This window comes from Solanum stenotomum, chromosome 5 (assembly GCF_019186545.1).
Source record: "Solanum stenotomum isolate F172 chromosome 5, ASM1918654v1, whole genome shotgun sequence".
NCBI lineage: Eukaryota > Viridiplantae > Streptophyta > Magnoliopsida > Solanales > Solanaceae > Solanum > Solanum stenotomum.
This window is the reverse complement of record NC_064286.1, coordinates 8,358,487-8,382,487: the sequence shown is the minus strand read 5'-3', so window position 1 is coordinate 8,382,487 and position 24,001 is coordinate 8,358,487. Positions and strand designations below refer to the sequence as shown.

General features: G+C 33.6%; 1 protein-coding gene and 1 non-coding gene across 4 annotated transcripts; both read right to left on the bottom strand.

Moving 5' to 3' along the window:
• Positions 1-13,764: 13,764 nt before the first annotated feature.
• TRNAV-CAC (transfer RNA valine (anticodon CAC)) lies at positions 13,765-13,838 on the bottom strand. The gene has a single exon. It is a non-coding gene; the product is annotated as a tRNA-Val (tRNA).
• A 1,045-nt stretch (positions 13,839-14,883) lies between these two features.
• On the bottom strand, positions 14,884-22,613 carry LOC125864452 (integrin-linked protein kinase 1-like). 3 transcript variants are annotated; one of them, XM_049544465.1, is made up of 12 exons: positions 22,477-22,613; positions 20,765-20,998; positions 20,220-20,294; positions 17,930-18,007; positions 17,721-17,815; positions 17,395-17,515; positions 17,180-17,259; positions 16,449-16,511; positions 16,190-16,302; positions 16,019-16,104; positions 15,607-15,725; positions 14,884-15,132 (listed from the first exon to the last, which is right to left on the bottom strand). In XM_049544465.1, exons 1-12 carry the CDS (start codon positions 22,510-22,512, stop codon positions 14,994-14,996), a joined length of 1,239 nt encoding a protein of 412 aa, XP_049400422.1. In that variant the 5' UTR covers positions 22,513-22,613; the 3' UTR covers positions 14,884-14,993. The 3 variants fall into 3 exon arrangements, with proteins under 3 accessions (XP_049400422.1, XP_049400421.1, XP_049400423.1); XM_049544464.1 differs by having other exon boundaries at positions 20,765-21,001; positions 22,477-22,612; XM_049544466.1 differs by having other exon boundaries at positions 20,765-20,943; positions 22,477-22,545.
• Positions 22,614-24,001: the final 1,388 nt, after the last annotated feature.

Below are 24,001 nucleotides of genomic sequence, written 5' to 3'. Positions count from 1 at the left end.
AATAATAATTTATTCTGTATTTAAGTTCCCACCCAATTTTTATCTCTTTCAATTGGCAGTTACTAATTTATTTTTTTGGTTAAGAATCTGTTTTGTTTCCACCTTCTTCCTTAAAACAATCCCTAAAGATTTGTTCTATCTTCTTCATATCAATCTCTATTGTTTTTCTTTGTTACACAACAATGATATCTGATGGTGAGGCTCTATTTTTGTAGTTCTTGAAGCAGAGAGATACCACACTTATCTAATGTTTGATGATCATGTTTTTTTTATGTGAAGTAATATATGTATGTAAACACATAATATAATAATTTAGAATTGTCATTTTTATTCTTAGATACTACTTGGTCTTATTGTAGTATATTGGTAAAATACATAAAATATATAACTTCAAATAATAACATAATTATTTATAAAAGTAAGAATAGGTTCTAGTTAATAATAAGTTAGCTTTCTGTATACAATACACTACCTTAGATATTGTTGTAAAAACTTTATTTATTAATATGAAATAGTTTAATTCAAAGTTCTAAAATAATTCTTCTAAAAAAAAAAGTAGATAATTTTTTTTCTTTTTATAAAAATTTTGTACCTTTTTTTTTTTTTTACAATCTTCACTATTGATACAAGTGAAAGTTTTTTTTGTACGTATATTTTGTACCTTTTTTTTTATCATCTCCAATATTATTTTAAGTAAATATATGAATATATGATAAGTCATGAGATTTTGATGTTATTTTGCACTCGCTCCTTATACTTTTGGGGTTCTTTTTATGAATTTTTGAAGAAAAAACACAAAAAAAGAAGGTAGTTGAAAGTCCATCATATATATGAGACCGCATCTCAAATGTTGCGACCACAAACTTGGGAGAGTTGGCAAAATAGCCACTCTAATGACTTAATGTGACATTAAGTCACAAGTCTTGCATAATTTTTGGTATACCCACTATTAATAATATCATCCATGTGCCCTAATTGACACATACAAAAGACCTCCCTAAGGTTCCATATCTCCACTTTGGTCCCCCCTTCTTTTCCAACTAATTTGGAATAATATATATTTATTTGCATTTGTTAAAAATTATATTAGAAAAAAGAAAAAACCAAATGGGAAAGAAGAGCAGGTCGTTTTTGCTTCTGTCGAAACTATCGATTTCGGCGAGTTTTTGGGCAAAAATATCCATTTTCAAGGTAAACTCATCATCATCTCCTACTCCATTTTCATTTTTACTTCATTTTCTTTCAAAAACCAAGCTTCAAAATGATTTTTCCGTCATTTAAGAAATTTGAGAAATCTTCCATAATCACTTGATAACTCATTAGTAGATACATTTGTTTAGTTTAAAAGCATTAAATAAACGTTTCGCCATTGCAGGAGCAGAATTTTGTACCCTGATCTCATCCAGTCACGTTTTTGTACAGATTTCTTACCTCATAGATCGTTAAAGACTGAAATTGTAATCTAGTATCTATATTTGTAGTCTATAATGGCAGTAGCTGAATTTGTTGTTGGTGGTGGAGATTATATGGGAGTATGGGAGGAGACTCCCAAAAGATGGAATTGGAAATCTTTTAGTAAGACGGCAATGCCTATTGCGTTGCGTCGCAATGGTTCATATGACGATATGATTGCAAGCGTAATTGAGGCCGGTGAGTTAACTTGCGAGCCAAATGACTTGGTGATTAGCTATCAAATGAATGGGAGGGGAAAAATACATCTCACATTCATAAAAAATGACTGGCACATTAGCTTGTACATGTTAGATATTGGTATTGATGGCTCTAGTCCTACATTGAGGATACATTTCAATGTGAGGCCTCCTATTGAACCAACAAATTCAGTTAACGACGACAATGATTCTATTGGAAATGAAAGATTGGGTGATCATTCAAATGAGAGCTTGGGTGATCATTCAAATGAGAGTTTAGGTGATCATTCAATGAATATACATGACGATTCAACTAATGTGGAAAATTAGCCAGTAGATGCGGAAGATCCCGAACGCGAATGTTGTGAAAAAATGCATGGAGAACAGGAATTGAGATCACAATTCAACCATTCCTTCTCCGATGAAACTAATTTATGCATAAATCAAACTTTTAGTAATAAGAATGAGTTGCAATTGTTATTAGCCGAAGCGACAGCAAAGAAGTCTTTTGATTTTGCTACTTTGAGGAGTTGTACTAAATATTTAAAGGTGAAATGTGTATCTCAAAACTGTGCATGGATGTTGCGAGCGAGGAAATATGAGTGTTCGGATAGATTTCGTATCTACAAGTACATTGGCGAGCATAGTTGTGGCGTCAAACATGCCAACAGTAGCCAAGCTATTCGAAATGTTGTAAGAGAGGTGTGGTTGCCAAGGAAATGGTCTGAGGGACAGCGGAGAATGGATATTCATGCTTACCGGCTTTTTCCTACATGTTTGAGACACTTAATATTGGTTCTAGCTATTGTATCATGGTAAACAAGGATAGTCATAGGTTCATGTATTATTTCTTGGCCTTGGTTGCTTACATTAAGGGATTTGCCTACATGAGAAAGGTAATTGTGGTTGATGACACTTGTTTACATGGTAAATACGAGGGCGTGTTGTTGAGAGTTGTTGCATAAGATACGGAAAATCATGTTTATCCAATTGTTTTTTGTGTCGTGGACAAAGAAATAATGCATCAGCTTGGACATTCTTCTTTGAGAAATTGAAGGAGATTGTGGTCGATGAACCAGATTTGTGCTTTATCTCCGATAGACACAAGAGCATCGCCAATGACATTGTGAAAGTTTACAATCATGCTCACCACGGATATTGTATGAGGCACCTCGGTGAAAATCTCTGCGTAAATCATCATTGTGGAGATTACCTTTATCTTTACGACAATGCGGCAAATGCTTATTCTTTGGAGGAGTTTGACAATCATTTTGTAGAATTCAAGAACAAATTTCCCGCGATAGCCGTCGTCTTTGAGTATGATATTGGTTTTGAGAAGTGGAGTAGGGCACGTTTTCCTGGCAATAGATATGATGTGATGACCACAAATATCACCGAGTCACTCAATGTTATATTGATAGATGAAAGGGAGTATCTCGTGGCTTCAATAATTAATTCGATTGCTAAGAGGTTTGGAGAATTGTCCAGGGAGAGACATGTATATATCCTTAAATCAAGGGGAAATCAAATGATGCCTTCTGCCGAAAAAATTGCAAGAAAGAAAATATGGAGAACGTAATCGGGAACGGCAATCAATTTACCATGTTCGGTGCAGGTGTTACTACCTATGTGGACCTACTGGAAAATCATGTTCTTGTAGGGAATATGACTTGATCAAGATACCTTGTGCTCACACAATGGCCACTTTGCGATCGAAGCATGACAATGAGTATGGTATGAGCATTTATGAGTACTCTTCGCCTTTGTATAAAGTTGAATCGTACCTCCTTGCATACTTAGATTCTATTAATGTTGTCCCTCTCAAGTCAGAATGGTGTGTGCCAAAAGAATTGCTTAATGTGAAGATTCTTCCTCCTCTTGTCGATACCAAGTTTGGAAGAAAACGAAGGAAACGTGTCAAAGGTGTCGGTGAGAATTTCAAAAACAAGAGAAGGAGCAAATGCTCAATTTGCAAGAGAACCGGACACAAGAGAACCACATGTGTGAACAACAACAAATCTTAATTAAGCTTGGTTGAATTTGTTGATTGAATTTGTTTTTGCTACTGTTTTTTTTTTTTTTGCTGCCAACATTTTGGTCAACTTAATGTTAGCTATTATCGTAATTACTCATGGTATAATATAGATCAATCAAAAGATGACATACATTTTGTAGACTGTCTATTAATGTTTATTATCAAGTCCACTCATTGTGTATTAAGCTATGTATTGTTAATATATGAAAATTATTAATTTATGAAAATTCATGGTATTCGTAATGCAATGATTTAATGCATGAATTAGAATATGATTAAAGAAGGAAATGCTCTAAAAAAAATTTAAAAAAAAATTGTACTAAAATTGTGACTATTTTTAATGCAACAAATCAAACAATGCTTAAGAAATAATCTAAGTATAACTAATCCAACTATAACTAATACAAGCATTATTTGCATATACACTTTACCTAACAAACCTTTAAAAAATTGTCAAAATAACCAGATGTTACAGTTGAAAATGTTGGAATTTGAACTTTTGTTACCGTTGTAAAATTTGTATATCTAAATATTTATTGGTTATCAAAATATATAGACCCTTTATACAATCAATACATCTCTATGTGCGTGGTGTATGTATGACCAATGAGATCTACACTCTGACATTATTAAGGTATATTCGAGTTTATATCTATTTTAAAGCAATGTCAATATTTCACCTACTAGAATCTGACACTTATATGTAGACCAAAACTAGTAGAATTTAGAAAAGACAACAATTAATTAATAGTAAATTATATTTTTGAAATTTATCCAATTAAATGAGTTTAAACAAGTCATATGATTATGTAAGAGTCCACATAAATTGGGTGTGGTGATTAGAGATGTATGAGGAAGAGTTGTGGTTATACAATCAACATCCTTAGAGTAGTGTTTGAGAAAACATAAGTATGTTGTGAGAATGCCACTTGTTTAACCACACATTGTTGATTGCCACCCCAATTTATGTAGACTCATACATGATCACATGTTTATGTTCTAAGGATGTTGATTGTATAACCATACATAACGAGTTACATCCTTACAACATACTTATGCTTTCTCAAACATTGCTCTAAGGATGTTGATTGTATAACCACAACTCTTCCTCATACATCTCTAATTATCATACCCAATTTTGTGAACTCTTATATGATCATATGACTTGTTTAAACTCATTTAATTGGATAAATTTAAAAAATATAATTTATTATTAATTAATTGTTGTCTTTTCTAATTTCTACTAGTTTTGGTCTACAGATAAGTGTCAGATTCTAGTAGGTGAAGTATCGACAATGTTTTAAAATAAATATAAACCTGAATATACCTTAATAGTGTCAGAGTGTAAATCTTAGTGGTCATACATGAACCATGCACATAGAGATATATCGATTGTATAAAGGGTCTATATATTTTGATAACCAGTAAATATTTAGATGTACAAATTTTACAACGGTAACAAAAGTTCAAATTTCACTTTTTCAACGGCAACATCTGGTCATTTTTTTTGCATAAAAGAAAGGCAATCCCTCATAAACACCTCCATTTTTACGATGTCTCAAGCATCTCAAACATCCAAAGCAAAAAAGTCTTACAATTGTCATTGTGGTAATCCAGCTACGTTGAGGACGTCACACACCGATATAAATCCAGGTCGATAATTCTTTAATTGTGCAATTGGCATATGCTCATTTTTTAGGTGGCTTAAAAATGAATCATCAATGAGTAGCCCATCAAATTTACAAGGCGTTGCCAAATTTGAATTATTAAAAAAGCTACGGGAATCCGAAGAAAATAGAGATCTGCTAATGACTTTCTTTAAAAGAAGTCGAAGAGCAGATGAATCACTTGAAAGTGTTGCTAAAAGATGCTGAAAGAGATAGAGATCAACTAAAAGTGTCACTCCCCGAGACTACACCTTGGGTGGGACTGGCACTCGAGAACCATTGTTGGCCCTAAGTGAACCCTTGGCATGGCTTACTACTCAGCGGAAGAAAGATAAATATACTTTAAACGAATAACTTAACTGCTCAATAAATAACTTAGAATGTAATAAATAACATTCACTGCCAAAGTGGCAACTCAAGTCTCAACTTAACTGAAAAGGGAAAGTAAAGACTCATGAACTAACTTCACTAACTCTGTCTATGAAGCCTCTAAAAAACTGAGATGGACGTCGGGACAAGACCCACGACATCCTAATGAACTAAAATACTTGAAAACAATAAAAAGGATCCTCCAGAAAGCTAGGAGGCTCACCAACTGACTCTGAGTGCTCAACTGGATCAACGAGGCGCTGGATGCTGATCCTGGTTACCTGCGTTTGCATCATAAGAAGATGCAGGCCAACTGGCATTAGTACATTGAATGTACGAGTATGTGAGTTGGAATGCTAAACATAACTTAAGCTTGAAGGGAACTGAATAACTTACCTGGCTCAACTCAACTCAACATAACTGAACTCATTTCAATATAAAGCAGTTTAAAACAAGTGCAATATAAAGAAAAGTTGTTTAAAAACATGATGTCAACTTTGTGTGTATGCAAATATACATATAACTTTGAAATGTATGTAAAAATACAAATAAACTGTGTATATAAGAATACCATTACTTCTGTGGGAGTTTCTCTTAACCGACAACCATCACGTAAGAGTTATTGTGATGATACATCATTTTGCCTCACAATGCTAGGGCTGTCCTATACCTTGCCGAGGGTATAGAACCTGAACTACTAAGTGGATCCACTAGTCTGTGCTAAAAAGGACTAAAGGAATCATCTAAAAAGTATGACCCTTTTCTACCCATGATGGCTACATGGTTTATGGGGGCTGTGAGTTGTCTGAACTCTCCCCCATATCGGTGCTCAATACTACTCCCAAAATATAATACTAGCTCTTATGATTAAAAACATGCTTCTTTCTGTGGTTAGAGATAATTGCACAAAACTTAGCTCAAAAGCTATCTTGGAAATCAAAGTTTCCCTTCTTGCTTAATTGTGAAAACATTTACTCTTTTCTGAAAACTAGCTCAATGGCTCTTTGGAAATCAAAGTTTCCTTACTTGTCTAAATGTGAAAACATTTTAAACTCTTTGGGAATACATAGTCCCCGTATACTTTTGAAGAAATAAACTTCAACTTTACTCTTTACTGAACTCAAAACTCATGTCTTAAAACAAAGTTAAATCATTTGTAAAAGACTTTTGGAAGACTCTATAAACTTCTCTTGACTTGGCTCTTAACTTCTCTTGACTTGACTCTTAACTGATCCTTGAATTGAATTATGGATTCAAGGATTGTGATTTGTGATAGGTAAGATCTCATGATGTTTAGGAGTGATTTTAGATAGCTAAACATGAGAAAGTATCAAGAAATCACTACCTGGAACTAGTCCGTGACGCGGAGGTGTATTTAAATTTTTGGTCGCAAAAATAATTTTTGAGGCAGAATAGTCCGTCACTGCTCCGCGACGCCAAGAAGCTTTCTACAAAATTATCGGGCAGGTCCGTGACGCAGCCTGGGGTACCAGATTTGCTCGGCTTTTTCCTTCTTCATTTTCCAGCCTCAATTCACCTAAATTCAATTATTTTTCTCAATATATCTTTAGATTCAGGTACCCACAACATATACACAAGAATCTAACTTAAACCACTCTAATAATCGACTCCACAATCTCAAGAAACTTCTCAATCTCATCTCAATTCAAGAACGAAAGCAATTCAAGAATACAACTCAAGAACATCAAATTCTCAATCTTTTTAGGACGAAATTACATTGAATAAAACATGTTTGGCGCGTGGGTGAAGGAACCCAATGCTCTATGAACTCACGTAACTCGTAGGGATCACCCCTGACGAAATCCACGAGCCTAGCTCCAAGAATTTGACGATTCCTTGCTCCTTCTCCTCTTTTCTCCTCTTCTTTTCTCTTCTCTCAAAATCCTAACTCAAATTCTAAAAGCGTAAACTGAATTCAATCAGTTTAGACCTTGAAATAATTACCAAAAATGTAATTAACTAATTGGGTATGGAAAAGATCAAAATACCCTTCTAAAATACGGATTGGACCTTCCTTATCCAGATAACCCAACTTTAAAAGGCATATCTCACTAATACGAACTCAGAATCGCGCAAACTTGGCGGTGTTGGAAAGATTATTCCAAGATCTTTCCTACGATATCTGAAAACACACCTAACTCATTCTGAGCTAGGAGTTATGGTCATTTGAATTTGACCAAAAACTCAAACTTAACATAACAAATTTTCCAGATTTTCATTTTTTCCAAAAACAACTCTTTCAAGTTCTTTCAATTAGCGAGATGTTACGAAAAGAAAGGTTGATTTTGGCAGAAGAAAAAGAAAAACGCCTAAAAACTATATTGTGTGATTTATTTTTGGTGTTTGCTTTTTGGAAATGTGTAACAGGAATGTAATCTGAATAAATAAAAGTTTTTCTTTCTATTTATTGCATTCTTATATCTTTCATAAAAACCCCTTCATAATAAAACATGTTAAATTGTTTCTCAAAATTACCATTAACCATATACAAAAATATTTATAATCTTTCAGATGTACATTTTTCTCCTCAAAACAGCAAAACCACAAACTTCAAAATGTCTTAAAATGCCAATACTTTAAAAACCATTGTCTTAAAATGCCAATACTTCAAAAGCCATTGTCTTTAAATGCCAATACTTCAAAAATCACTTCAATTGTTTTTCTGTTCACCATTAATCTCACCATTGATTTCCATAATGATACTTATCACATTGACTGAATTTTCAGCACAATCATCTTCTTCTTTCTCTTCTTCATCATCTACTGACTTCTTCTTTGTTTTTTCTTCTTTATTCTCTTTTGTCACTTCATCAATTGCATCATTTGCCACTTCATCAACAATATCAACGGTCACTGGATCAACTGTACCTGCCACTTCATCACCTACCACATCATCAACTGTCACTGCCACTTCATCAACAACATCAATTGTCATTGGATCAACTGCACCTGCCACAACTGTCACAACATCAACTGCCACTGCCACTTCATCAATAACATCAACTGCACCTACCACATCACCAACTGCCACTGGATCAACTGCACATGCCACTACATCACCTGCCACACCATCAATTGCCACTTCATCAACTACATCACCTGCCACTTCATCAACATGATCACCTGTCACTTTATCAGCAACATCAACTGCCACTTCATCAACTCCATCCGTAAAGTATTCATCAATTGCAGCAAAGTCTTCATCAATTGTTGTAAGGTCTTCATCAAATGTTGTAATGTTCACATGTACTATATTACTTTGACAAAAATTATCGGAATAAATTACTTGACACTAACAATAAATATATACACTAATTTACTCTTCTCTTGTTTTTTTTTATTCTTTTCAATTCTTCTTAATTTTTCTTTTCGTACATAAGCAACAACTTCCATCATTGATTGCTCAAGGGATACAACACGATCACTCAGATTTCCAAACTTCCATCATTAGAAGTACTCGGCACATTGTTCTGTCTACTAGAAACAAAATTAACACAAGGTTGGATAATATTGTGATCACCCAAATATTCATCACCTGCAGTGAGGACAGTCACACCTTTCAATTGGGTCTTCAAGACATCGATGACCGCGTCCTTCACTTCATCTGTATATGGCTCAAAGGTTTTCATGTAATTTTGTCCCATCTCACGGACAGTAAGGGTGAGGTATGGGTGCACAATCTAAAAAATATATAAATATTACACAATATTCACTAATTTAAAAATATTGCTAGATAATAACAAATAAATGTATACTTGCGTACTTCTTCCTTTGTACTTAAATGGATCACCTTCAACTATATTATCGCTTTTGATGTGTACCATCTTAGTAAACGGGGAATGAGGAGTGGAGTATCTGAGGACTTTTCGGTATACTTTCCAAGATATGAAAAAGCCTCATATATCCAAACCTGGAATCCATAAAAGAATAAACAAATAAATAGAGTCTATGAAGCACTACACAAATAAATAAGAGTATATCATAAATTGACAAAATAGTTGATAATAATTATCATAAATACCCAGGGAAAGCCGTACAGAGCATAAAATGCATTCTTTTTTTCATTATACATTCCCCCCTGCTTCCTCAAATTAATTTGATTCTTCAAATAGGTCAATGATAAATCAAATGACTCTTTTTTCCATGGATAACTTTTGAAAAAAATTCAAATCATCTGCCATCTTGATATGGTTTGAATCCACAATCTTAGACCGATCATGGACAAGCAATATTGAGTGGACGAACCCAACTAAAGAGCACTGAAATTTCTGCTCCTTATTTAATTTGTTACTATTTATTATTCTCATCAACTTTGCACCAGTAATGTTCTTGTTTCTTGTCACCTTGAAATGAAATTTCTCACCTTTTCTAAGGACTTTGTTCAATTTTGATTCACGGGGGTATGCTGAGCAATTCATCCCCGTAATAAATGTAAATTCTTTTAAGCCAAAACATGCAGGCTTATCATTTAACCAAATTTCATGCAACTTTTTGTCATTTCTCACACGTCGCAACAACATATAATGGACAATCTGTCCATTGAACTTAAAATAATTCGGAATGTACCTCAAATGTCTAAAGCAAGCACCTTTAAATTCATTATAAAGTTTTTGTTCAATCAAAATTTTTCGAAAGTCATGATAAAGTTTTCTTTTTCCTATCACAGGTAGCTGGCAAAGCCGTGTTTAATTGTTGCGTACACGCTCCGTTACAGCTTCGTTCATGCGCCAATCAATTGACAGTGAAGCAGAGAAGGAAGAGTTTTGATCACCGTGTGGGTAGTCTCTAAACTGTCATCCTTGATCTTACAGAGATCTTTGTTGGAAACGATCCTACCTCATCTAACCACATCTCTAGGTCATACAACTCACCTCAGATATCTCTTGCACAAAATGGCAAGGATAGAGAATCATCATTTCTCAACTAGTGTCTCTACTACTCTCATCGCTATCACTTTCTCCTTCACTACTCTCAACATTATCACTAGCATCATCACTATTGTCTTGGTAGTTGTCAATCTCCGCCATTGTTTCAGTTTCTGAATCAGGCTCGAATTCTTCGACTACAATTTTTTTCTTTTTACAAGTTTTCAGAACTTCTTCAGTTTTTCGTTTCTTCTAAGAGCAACATGAGCAGATGGTTTAGTGCTTCCACCTCTAGTTTTAGCCATACTTTATAATCTACAAGCAAAAACATATTTATCGACCACTAGTTTATTAACATAACCAGAGTAAACCTCAAATAAAACATGCAAAATAAATAGCAGATCCAACAGAAATCAACAACGTGATTGACAGAAATGCCACTAAAGTCGATCAAAGTTTAGTAAAAATTTCAAAATCAATAGGCAAGATAAACATAATTTTTTTAAAAAAAAATAAGCAACCAAATAGGGTCAAATATTTATATCCAAACAAAAAGGTCATTAGAGACCACAAATATTCATTGAATATGGCGAAAAACTTTCATCCTAAACAAGAGCATGAAGAAAAACAGTCCAGAAAAAGGGGTCATTAAATTATCACACTACTATAACAAAATAAACAATCAAATACGGCTAAAAATTACCGAAAAATACCATTACAGAAGATTCAACTTACCAAAGATGAAAGCTTTGAACTTGGGGAAGAAGATTGAATAAAACAGATGAAGATTTGAGAGGGGTTTAGGACGATGAAATGGTTGAATAAGTTAATGGAAGAGAAGTGGGTGAAATGGTTGATTATACTGGTTTCATCTTTCAAGAATAGAAGATGTTCTTGAAAGATGAAAAGTCTTGCTCTTGGAGAAGAAGAAACGTCGGAACAGAAACAAACAGAGATTCAGAAAATATTTGCCCCGATTTTCATCAAATAATAATATTTTTAAAAATGTATAGGGATTATAATATATTCTTTTAAAGTTATATATTTTCCTCAAGTTTTAAAAATAATAAATAAGCCCATGACCCCACATTCACAAATATACCCCAAGTTTTAAAAAGGCCAAAGAGATCCATAACCCCACACTTTTTCCTTTTTAAAAAGCCCCATCCTAGAAAATAAAGCAAAAATAAATTAAGTGGGTATAGAGTAAATTAAGTTATAAAGGTCTCCCCAATGCCAATTCTTCTCCACAAACTTCGTCAATTATTGAATCAATTACCATCATTAGTTACCAGTTTTAAATTCAATCAACATTACCCTTTTTTTTCTTTAGAAATTTAGACTTTAAGTTGGACATTACACTTTTGAGTAAATTTTTAATTGTATTCTATGTGGGACTTGACTTCTACCTAATTGAATTCATTTTTAATCAATGACCGTTTTATATCATTTCAAGATGGTATTTATGCGTATCAAATTTTGACGTCATTAATGGAGAATAGGATTTAGAAATTACTATCTAGTATTTTAGATTTTACTTATAGCCTTTATTTCTCATGTTTTTTTTTGTGTTATGTGTGTTGATACATGTGTGACAAGAGGACATAGAAAATACGATTGAGCAGAATTTGACACAATCAAGCTTTGCTAATTAAAAAATTATAATAGATAATTAAAAGACAGAGAGTATAATCAATATGAGATATATCTGATCAACTTTTTTTTTTTTGGTATATATGCAATGCATAAAAATTGTATTTTATATATCTATGATCTGAACTAAATTTATAACAAGAACATTGTAGATTCACTATAATCTTTTCATACAAACTGACTAGTAAAATCATAATTCAATATTAAAAACTAAAGCAAACATTTTACTAGCTTATAAGCTTCCACCTCGTTAGGGAAAGCCTGATTGAGCTCCTCGAGGAGATGCCCTAGTAAATCCTTGAATGCATCAGTTTTTCCTTTAGTGACATTTTTCTCCCAATTTCGCCATATTATCAAGTTCAACCACAAGATTATTCATGCCTTGAACAAGGGGAATTACGTTGTAAGAAGAGCTTGTGAGATAAAGTTGGTTCAGAATTTCTAGGGCTTTGTCGATTGAATTTGTGACTTGATTGAGATTTTGTTTTGATGAGTCCATGACTTATGTTTGGAAGATCGAGTATACAAGTGAAGAGGGAAAATCTTTTGAATGTTACTTCAAGTTTTTTTTTTATTTTCCTATCGTTCTTTCTAATCTTTCTATTGAAAATAATTAATAACATCCTTATATATAATAGTAAGAAACCAAATTAAATTAGGACTAGAAAATATATTCCTATATAAATTAGGGCAAACAAATTCTAACTAGACATGATTTAAATAAATATCAAAATAACAAATTTTAAATAACTTAAGATTCTTGCTCCAATTTTAAATTATTATTCCAGCAAATAAGAGATGTGTAATAAGGAAAATAAAGTATTCTCTCCGTGTTTTGTTGGGAATAGAAGGGATTCAAATTAAGAAATATAAAGGGTAAAGGGCAAGTTATTGGGAAGAATCAAAGAAATATTATATTATAGAGATTATAATATTCATTGTATATTAAAATGAGAAACTAGATACTTCATATATTTTGTTACTCAAATTTCAACCTTGATTATTTTCTTGATGCAAAATTTGCCATCTACAAATGCAAGTTGAGGAAGCAAATTGGCATAGCAAATCTTAAATTCAATATAACTTCCTCTCCATTGTTTTTCGATGCTTTGCAACTCATTCAAAAATCGAATTTGACCAGCTTTAGGTGGGATGTTTCGAGCTCAAAGGTACGATGGAGTCAAAATTTTAAATTATAATTTAAAGTAATTTTTAGTATTATTGAGTTCTAAATTATATATTTATTATACGTATTAAATAAATTTCTTAAAATAAATACCGTGTTCGGATCAAGATTACTTTGGTTCGATCAAATTCGTACCCTATATGCTTGTGTTTAATATAATTTACAATTTGTGGCAAAACATGAATACAAAATACAAGTGCCAAATGTCCTAAGATCCTACTACTAGTAAATACACCAATTAAAGATTGTGCTAATCAATTAACTAAACAATTTAAAGGGGAAAAACAAAGAATGCAAAAACAAAAAAGAAAAATAATAATGTCTGAGCCCGGGTTCGAACCGGGGACCTCTAGTGTGTGAGACTAGCGTGATAACCGCCTACACCACCCAGACTTGCTTATACATAAAATGTTACTTAAAATAGTATGTGAAATTATAATTTGCTTATTCATAAATTGAATAATTTTGTTTATTTTTTTTTATTAAAAGTTTTTACTTTCTGTGTCCAACAATACTTGTCCAATTTAGAAAATCAAGAGATATTTGCCTTTTGTGCTATTAAATATTTTTTATTATCTAACACATTTCTCAAAATATTAAATTTAATAAAGTCAAAGGATAATATCGTAATATTACCCCTATTAGTATTATTTATTGTTTCTTAAGGGTGTTCCAAGAGAATACTCCCTATCCACTTTTAATTGTCATGTTGCGTTTTTCGAAAGTCAATTTGACTGATTTTCAAAGTTAAATTAGATTACATTAATTTGATATTTTAAACAAAAAATTTAGATATTCAAAAATTATACGAAAAGTACTATAAATTGAATTTTTTTGCATATCAATATGATGAAAAAACAAATCGTAAAATGCTAGTCAAAATTATTATAATTTGACTCTAAAAAAGAAATTATGACAATTAAAAGTGGACGGAGATAGTAGTAAATTAAAAATATGTAAACAAAAACCATATAGCACATAAACATAATAATTATCACTGAACACAATATAGATAATAGATGTAAAAAGGAAATCAGCCATGTCGATTTCTTTATTATCCATCTTCTAAGGTTTTTTTTTTCTTGGGGAACCCATAGAACCTACCACCTGTGTCACAACCTCTGTCCTTCGAGTGAGCACTTTGTGATAACTTGATCACAGTGCAATAGCTCGCAACCATGTGGGAGACCGGAGACCACCTCCCAACTACTGAACCATGCCCTTGCGGGCTATCTTCTAAGTTGATTTTCAGACAATTGTGACTTTTACCTCAGCAGAGTGAAAATTTTATGTGATTTTCCACAAAAGGACATATTTGATAGATATTCAATCGATATATAGTAAATGAGTTATGATAGGCAAAATTGTATTAGTGTAATGCTTTTAGCAATGCCGGTGTATACAAGTGAAACTCTTGACAAAATTTGCTGCAAAACTCACTTTATTTATGTATTTTCAAATCTGAAAGGGCTATGCAGAAGCTCCTTTGTAACCAGAGAAATGAAATGCAATATGTGATAACATGAGATCAGCTTGAGATGATTCAACTTATAATACCATACAGCTACAGCATGTTCCCAAGACTATCTTTTCTTGCAAAGTCGCATGGATTTTCTCAAGACGATCAATTATTTCTTGAAACGAGGGTCTACGATCAGGGTTCTTGTGCCAGCATTCACGAAGCAACCTGCACACAATGTCAATGTCAGTTTCTGTTATGTCTCTATGCACGTTCCTAGTTTTCTATGACACAGCTTGTGTCAGTGCATATAACTTGAGCTCAATTTTCGATATGCTGAAGGAGCTAAGTTTGGCTAATAAGGAAATTTGATTCTGCTCACAAAAATGATTCTTTCACCTTTCAAATCAGGAAACATTTTCCAAGATTTTGCGATCCAAACAAGTTCAATATTAGCACACATTTTGGCAGCATAAGTAATTAAAAAAAAACACAAATTTCAGTAATAATCACACAAAATATACTACATTTTCACTTTCCCCCAAACCTTCAAACTCAAAATGTACCCTGCATCATTTAGACACACATGGAATACAAACTATAACAGTTAGACTTCGATGATCACCACCTAGACATAGTTCTTGTTAGCAGAAAAGGAAAAATGGTAAGGTTTGGAAATACAGCAATAATTGAATAACATACGTCTTGATTTGCTCAGGAAAGATGTATGACGCGAGATGTGGCCGATAATCTTCGTATGCTGTCTTATCTGCCACTTTCTCTGCAGCTTCCTCCCTATTTGATGGTCCTCCTAGGAACATCTGTAGTGCAGAAACATATGCCTACCCTTTACTTTATACTTGAAAGAAATTAATGTGCAAGACCAAGAATATGCTAATATTAAAGATGATCAAAATGTGTGTGGATTGTTTCCCTAGCTATATTACTCTTATGATTCAGGGCCTAAATTCCCACAGCAATATTTGAGAACACACTACCAAGTCAGCATCTAATAGGTGCAAGGGAATTTTTTCAAAATAAACTATGATGATAGGTAGGGGAAAGTTGTGTTGTCCTGTATTCGAGTAAATGTAAGCATGTAAGTTCAACTCACCTCATGGACGATTAGAGCAAATGAAAAAACATCAACACTCTTCCCATATGATTCTCGACGATAAACTTCTGGAGCCATATATCGATCTAAATAAACATGGATATAATTACGTTTCAGGAGTCGACTGATGGAGGAAAAGGAAATACAGATTAGCTTAGTAATACTCTGTACATGATCCAGTCCCTCCAGTCATTTTGTAACCATAAGAATCCTTCTGTTGTGCAATTTTACTGAGTCCAAAGTCTGTGACTTTAAGATGCCCTGCTTCATCCTGCAATACATTTCTGCAGGAGTGGAAAGTTGATATGATAGCTGCACAGAAATACTAAATCCGAATGATACAAGTATTTTGTACTCCCTGGATTGACAAGTACCGATAGGTTTGATGCGAATGAGCTGAGTTAAATGTAGCTAGTGAAACTGCCAGTACCTAGGAGTCAAATCCCTATGGATAATAGAATGAGGCTTATGCTGATGTAGATAATTCATTCCTCTGCAAATGCAAACAAAGAACTTAGGATATAGCTGCTTTAAAGAGTATATATATTATGACATACGACAAACTGCTTTCAATTTTTAAGAAAGACATTTTCATAGTGAGAAGCACCAAGCTGAAAATAAATCACTAAAAACTTCCTCCATTATGTAAATAAATCAGCAAGGATGTCTACAATTTTTCATCCTTCTATCAATCTTTTTGGCATACTAGCATTAAGAACTTTGACGATTGAACTTAGTTGTCTACACAATTCAACATCAGAGCAACTTTCTACCTATGATCATGGCCGAATAATTTTAATTTGGTCATTGCTTGGTTCTTTCAGATATAGTACGTATTCTATAATAAGCACATATTACATATATCAATTAAGAACTCGGGCTATAAAAAATCTGATCCATATCAAACATATCTTGGCATAAGATGCATAGTAAGGTTAAAAGCACAGTAATGCATGAAAGAGTGCTTTTCCAGCTTAATAATTGCACTTAGTAGATGGAAACTTAATATTTTGCATTTATGGAAAAGAAATCACAAAATAATAAACTGAAAAAAGGTGCAAAGTTGAGTGAAAAACAAAGAAACAGAAATGCTGGTAAATTGTGCCAAAAAGTGTCATGTAACACTTGAATTGGAAGCTAACTTATCATTGAACCTTATACCTTGCAATATCTAGTGCATAAGCAACTGCTGTTAGTGGATCAAGTCTTCCTTTCTTTCTCAATTGGTCATACAAGCTTCCCTAGATTTCCGATTTGTAGAAATATCAGTGTGACCGTGACTAAAAGCTCAGGTACTCGTATAATAACACCTATATCTCAAAGCTGAGGAGGATATCACATCATCAGAGTGCTCCTGCACATCATACAAGACTTACATTTCGAAGATACTCGGTGAGAAAGATCAATCGATCAGATTGCTTTAGAACCCCGAGAAACTGCACAATATTGGGATGGCGCAACTTTTGCCACAATGCTAATTCCTTCATAAAAGCATTCCTGTGAAGCTCTCAATTATGGATGTTATGAGTCCGAATATTAAAGTCAAGCTGACCGAGTTACTACGTTTTTTTTGTTTTGAAATAGAAGTTGATCAAGTTACGTTATTGTTACTCTACATCATATTAAATCCAAAATCTGGAAGAAAAAAGTATTGCTTATGTGATTTTTAAATTACAGCTCTGTAAAAAATCAGTTAACTTACTTCACCATTGGGTTTGATGCAATGGAAGCACGAATGGTTTTTGCGGCAACTTCTGTACCGCGCCACTTTACCAAATAAACTTCACCATATGCACCCTGAGATTTGCACTCACAGTCATTAATAGCCAAAACAAATAAGAAGTGAATTGAAACATTAAAAGAACATAGTCAAGTTGATATTTGCCTTGGCTTCTGGGTAAGAGAAATTACTTCTCCAATAAGAGTTGCATCCTTCATGTCCACTTCACCATGACCAATCATACAACATGGAGTATCAGAGTCACCCAACTACGTCAAGCAAAAGGAAATGAAGGTAAAAAGAAACGTTGATATGATACAACATTTCGCGGAAATTCATATTATCTAACACTGCCACCAAAATAAAGATAATGTTGTGGTAAAGAACATGCAGTTTTGACAAGGATCCTATCTACATCAACTCATCCAGAAGGCATACTTGTGACTTAGCCTGTCCTCTTTTCCTGCTGGGGATTATTGTTACTTTGCTTCCTTTATTTCTTTCTCAAACTAACAAGCTAGCTGGTCACAAGATTATCTCACATGAATTAGTTTAAATGAGTTGGAATTCAAACTACAATCATTCTCACAGACAAAGGATGGCTCATAGAATGTCATGGTTCAGAATAATACTCATAAAATCACCTAGATTCAAACACTAAGGCAACCTTGGAACATATCTTGTGTTTCTTTAAAGGAGCTCTTGGACTTGGCATATTATATAAGTTTATAACAACCATAGGCATACTCGTATTAAGTGTTTCGTAGATGTTGTTTGGCATTGGATCTAGAATTGACAGAAGATTCACCACAGGCTATTGTCTTTGTAGGTGGGAACCTCATGGAAGAGCACGAAACAAAGTATTGTATTTCAATTCAGGGCAGAACCAGAGTACGGTTTGGCTCAGTTCACATGTGAAATAATATGGACACATCACATTTTAGCTGAAATTGGTTTGAAGCCCTAGTCACCAGCAAAACTCTGTTGAGATAATTAGGCATGCTAGAAGATTCAAGAGAACCTCATCTCTACTTGATAGGTGAAGACATGTGAGCAACTGGGTGGTATATTCACCAACGCTTTGAATGGAACTCGGGTTGAAAATCTTTGTAACAAGCTGGACATAATTAACATGAATGCTCCAACTTGAGAGGGAGTGTTACAGGATATACATAGACACCTGATGTAAATATACACATTCTCATGTAATATACATAGCACAATTATAGGTCAAGATTTCTATGGTTTTTCTGATTTTGTTTCTTTGAATATAATAACTTGTACATGTATGGTAAATTACAGTAAACTCGAGCTATCATTTACTGGGCAGAAGCTTAGAGGAGTATAGAACAGATGGACTATGGAGATCATTTTGGGTTACTAAAGCTCCAACCAAAGTCGCTTGCTTTTGATGGATGGCAGCACATGAAGCATGTTTTTTGCAGGAAAATTTAAATAGTACTTTAAAATCTTAATAAAAATACTTAGTATAACATCTCAAAATTGTGGGTCTTTTTTTAGTCTACTCAAGTGAAAATCAGTATGAATATTTGAAGCCTTTGCAAATTGATACAAAAATAAAAAAGTAATAAATATAAGCTCCAATCTTATTTATTTTTTAAAAAATTACCTAATGGAACACATGTAAATTTTCAAAGAAGAGGATTTAGCTTATGTGGATGGTATTATTTGTGCAAAGAAAACAGTGAGACAGTACATCATCTCCTAGTACACTGCAAATTCGTTTGGCAGATTTGGTGTATGTTTCTAACTTGTATGGATCCAGTGGGTCATGCCATCAAATGTGGAACAAGTACTAAGCAGTTGCCAAAGTCGGCGAATGAAGAAAGTGAAGAAAAGATTTGGAGGAGCACTCCAGTATGCATATCTGGAATGTTTGGCTTGAGAGGAACAAAAGATGTTTTGAGGAGAAAGTAGAAAAACTCTTTGCTGTGGAAGTATAGATGCACTCATAGTTTCAAAAGCTGGTGTAATGTTATTCTCGAATGATCTTGAAATAATGATAGATTTTATGGATTCCTTACATCCTTGGGGGAATCTTATCTAGTTTTGTTGTACTTTCTCTCAGTACTTTCTTGGTGCTGAGTTTATTATCAATAATACCTTGACTTGTGAAAAAAAAAAACCCCTCTTATACTTGGAATAGGACTATAAGGAAATTCTACACATTCTTGTTTACTTAAAACCAGTAAAGTCACTACTAAAAAGTATTGTGTCCTGAAAAAGACCGAAGATGCTTAGACTCTGAGTGACTGGCCAATATAAAAGTTAAAATATAAATATGTTACTCTTGCATCAGCTTTCAAGTCAATCTTAATACGATAGTTTCTTTTTGAATCGTGTATAGCAGAAAAAGCAAACTACCCATTATGTTTCCGAGTAATGCTGTGCGACAATATTTCCATTCAGAGTATATACAGCCGCGATCATATAAATGAGAGAAAAGGTTAAGACATATACCGGATCATAACCATCATGGGCCACTAGAATCTTGCAGACATCCTCGTGACCAAAGTTACGGGCATCGGAGAGTGGCTGCACAGATTTCGATCAAAGCATACACTAATCAATTTGTTGAGAAACAATCTATAGTGTCCTACACTATAACCTTAACAAGATTGTTAGAATAAAAGAGAAGAAAACGGGAACCATATGTCTTCAAGTAAATTTTAGTTATAGCATGGAGGAAATCAATACTATACTCCATGCCACTAGATTCAGGTACTCCTCCTTCTAGCCATCTTACTATCTCATCCGTAATCATCTTTTTTTCGAGTTTTGAATTTCTGATAAATCCAATATTTACAGCTCATCAGTTGTTGTATAGTAGTATAATAGAGTCGAAGCAAATACGAAAAATGTTTTTAAATGGAAAAAAAAAATATAGTCTACATAAATATCATTTCAACTACAAAGTACAGTACAATAAAAACGCTAGAAACAACAATCCAAATCAGGCAGTAAAGGTACGTAATTCATTTTATACATCAATAAGTGCAACTTACAGTTCGACCCCAACGATCTGTGGAGTTCACATCAGCTCCTTTCTCAAGAAGTAGAACAACAATCTCCGCACAACCTTCAGAGGCAGCTAAATGAAGTGCTGTTCTCTTATCATAGTCAACCAGATTGGGTTCCACTCCTTTCTCAAGCTCTTGCATCACTCCCTCTTTGTCACCAAGGCCTGAACAGTGCAGAAGACAATAAGGACCTCCTGATTCCATTCTTTGAGGTAGCATCTGCTGCTCAAAACGTGCCATTAACCAAAGTTAGTCTGTAGTGTCAGAAAAACCTTCACTAGATAATCGAAAAGAAGCAAGTGCTACATGGAGACAACATCCGGTATGACAAGCAGCGGGAAACATACTGGATGACTTCACAGAGAAATTTAATTAAATATATATAGTTAAATATATTTTTTGTTAGAATCATATGTACATTACACTATTTTAAAAAAATAATGCAAGTAAATACCAATTTGAATTGAAAGTAAAGCCTTCGAACAAGACTAATTGTGACAGTAAGTTCATACCATTCACAAATTCTTGTGTATGCCCCTAAGACAAGTGTTCCGTAAAATACTGTTCTATTTGCAGGTAAAGACAAGGCACCTGGGCCTAAAATTCAACCCTAAGAGTTAGCTCGCATTGCAAAAGATAAGGCACGTGGGCCTAAAATTCAACCCTAAAAGTTAGCTCATGAGGGGAGGATTGTCCAAGTCCATCTAAGCAGACCGTCAATCCATTCCCCAACCAATGTGGGACTTTTACCCACTCTAACATCACCCAAGTTAGCTCATGAGGGGAGGATTGTCCAAGTCCATATAAGCAGACCGTCAGCCCATTCCCCAACCAATGTGGGACTTTTACCTACTCTAACGTCCCCCATTCACGCCCAGACCCAACTGAAGCGTCGACCGAAAGGCCAAACAGGTCCACAGAGCCCAAACAGGGATGAACCATGTTTTGATACCATGTAAAGATCTAACACATAGCCTAACTCAATCCCAAAAAGCTAGGTCATGAGGGGAGGATTGCTCTAGTCTATATAAGCAAACCGTCAATCCATTCCCCAACCAATGTCGGACTTTTAACCCACTCTAACATGCAACTAATAACTTGCTAGCTAGATAATCTTAGAAAACTTAAAAGTCCAATATATGGTATTGTGATTTGTTTTTCCATTTTTGCCTCAAACACCATGGAGCATAGAGTGGCTGGGGGCTCCTAATATCTCCACAAAATCACCTTCTCATTGCATGCTAAGCAAGATAGACATGGGAAAATTGCAAACCAAGTTATGCATACTGAAGTTCAATGAAAACTTGAGAAGTTAATTATTTGATTCTTATGATCATAGCATAGTTTTAGACTATTTAACTCACATGGTCATTGTACCATAGCTGACTTTTCAAGCTCATTTTATTCTCTTTCACTATATTTTTTTCAATATAGTTTAATTTACTTACTTGCAAATCTAATCCTGTTTTTCAACTCTAAATAATTCACTCCCATATAAAATCAATATTTGTGAAGGATCTAGAAAATATTGACAAGTTAAATGTTTGATTCAGAAATAAAAGGGCAGAACTTCACTCAAGGTTTCGCAATTTCCTCCAAAAGGGGGAAAAATGCTTTCAGTTAATAATTTGATCTAAAGATCAATAGAAACAAAAATGTATGTCTTTTTTTTGTCAAGTCCAAAACACACTAATTACCGCGGGAGGAGACAAATGAAGCTCGTTATCGTCCATGAGTGAAGAACCCTAGAATCAGAAATAAAAAAATTGTTTTAAGTAGCTGAGAAGTGTGGAAAGGAAACAGAGGAGCTTATATAGAGAGTTCATGGTGATGATGATGCAGTTAATTATAGGAACAAGATAGAAGAAGGTCATAATCGAAGACGGAGATGACAAGGGAAAATTAATGGAGACATAGTGTTCTTCGTCTGGTTTTGGAATTCTTCGATTTTGTACTCCCCACAAACAAGAATCTTCTCTTTTGGCGCTTCCCCCTAAACTTGTCAAATGGATCTGGATAGACATAAACACTTAGTATATGAATAATCCACATGAAAGTTATTGTCGGTTCAATTAATCAATACGGGAGTTATTATGACACGAACAAAGTGATTCAATTAAGAGAAAATGTGACTATCTTATATGAGGTAGGGTAGGTGAAAACTAAAATAAAGGATTTTGATGGACTTGGACTTAAGATTGTAATAGTTGAGCTAAAATTTAAGTGTTGGGCTTGAGAAAATGGTAAAGTTAAAGATTTAAGTTAATTAAAATTTAACAAAATATTTTTATTTTTATTTATGAATAATATATAAATAATTATAAAATTTATATATTTAATTTATCGGCTCGATTTGGTTATCTTTTAGTAAAACCATAACCAAACCAAATAGTATCGATTTTTAAAATTTAAAATCAAACCTAACCAAATCAAACCAAGTATCAATTTTTTTAATCGCTTTGGTTCAAATTACGATTCGATTTGTTTTTTTAACCATAACTATGAACAATCCTAATTTCGATCGATACTGATCCGGTCCATTATTGAGGAACCGAGTCAGGCCCGATCTGGTATGAGTAAGTATTTATCCGACCCAGTTAATAGGCTTACTTCCCCATCCTAATATTACACATTTCCCCTTGTAAATTAAAGGGTTAAGGCATAGTAATAAGGAGAATTACTGCAAAAGGATGTGAGGTTGTTTCTTTTTTAATTCAGGTATTGATTTCAAGTTTGAATATGAATTTTTTTTTATAGGAGCATTTTCTACGTGGTCCTCCAAATTAGTAAAATTCGAATATGAATATCAAATATTGAATTAAAAAAAAACTGACTTTGTAAGCTCCTCACAAAAAAATAAATGACGATCAATATTTTTGGGTCATATAATTTATAAAAGCAAATGAAATAATCTAGCTTATTATATATAGCTATAATTTTAAAATACCTATCTTTTTTTTTTTAACTATAGTTAAGTTTTTATAACAAATCTTTTATCTCTTCTATCATGATAAAAAATTTCTAGTAGGCCGTGAGGCCACCTATCATTTTCCCATTTGTGAACTCCACTAGTTATCAACCATTAAGATAAGAGAAAAACGAAATTATACGAAAAATTTAAGTAAAAATTTGAAATTCTAAAATCTGAATCTTAACTTAAACATACACGATAAATATAATCTTCAAGAACGGGTGACATAAGTACAAGAGTGACTAAGATAT

Coding starts and splice junctions, on each gene's coding strand:
- LOC125864452 (XM_049544464.1), bottom strand. CDS start 22,512: ATGGACGATAACGAGCTTCATTTGTCTCCTCCCGCG. Junction 16,105..16,189: donor GACTGGAGGGACTGGATCAT/GTACAGAGTATT, acceptor ATGTTTATTTAG/ATCGATATATGGCTCCAGAA. Junction 15,726..16,018: donor TTGCTCTAATCGTCCATGAG/GTGAGTTGAACT, acceptor TCTGCACTACAG/ATGTTCCTAGGAGGACCATC.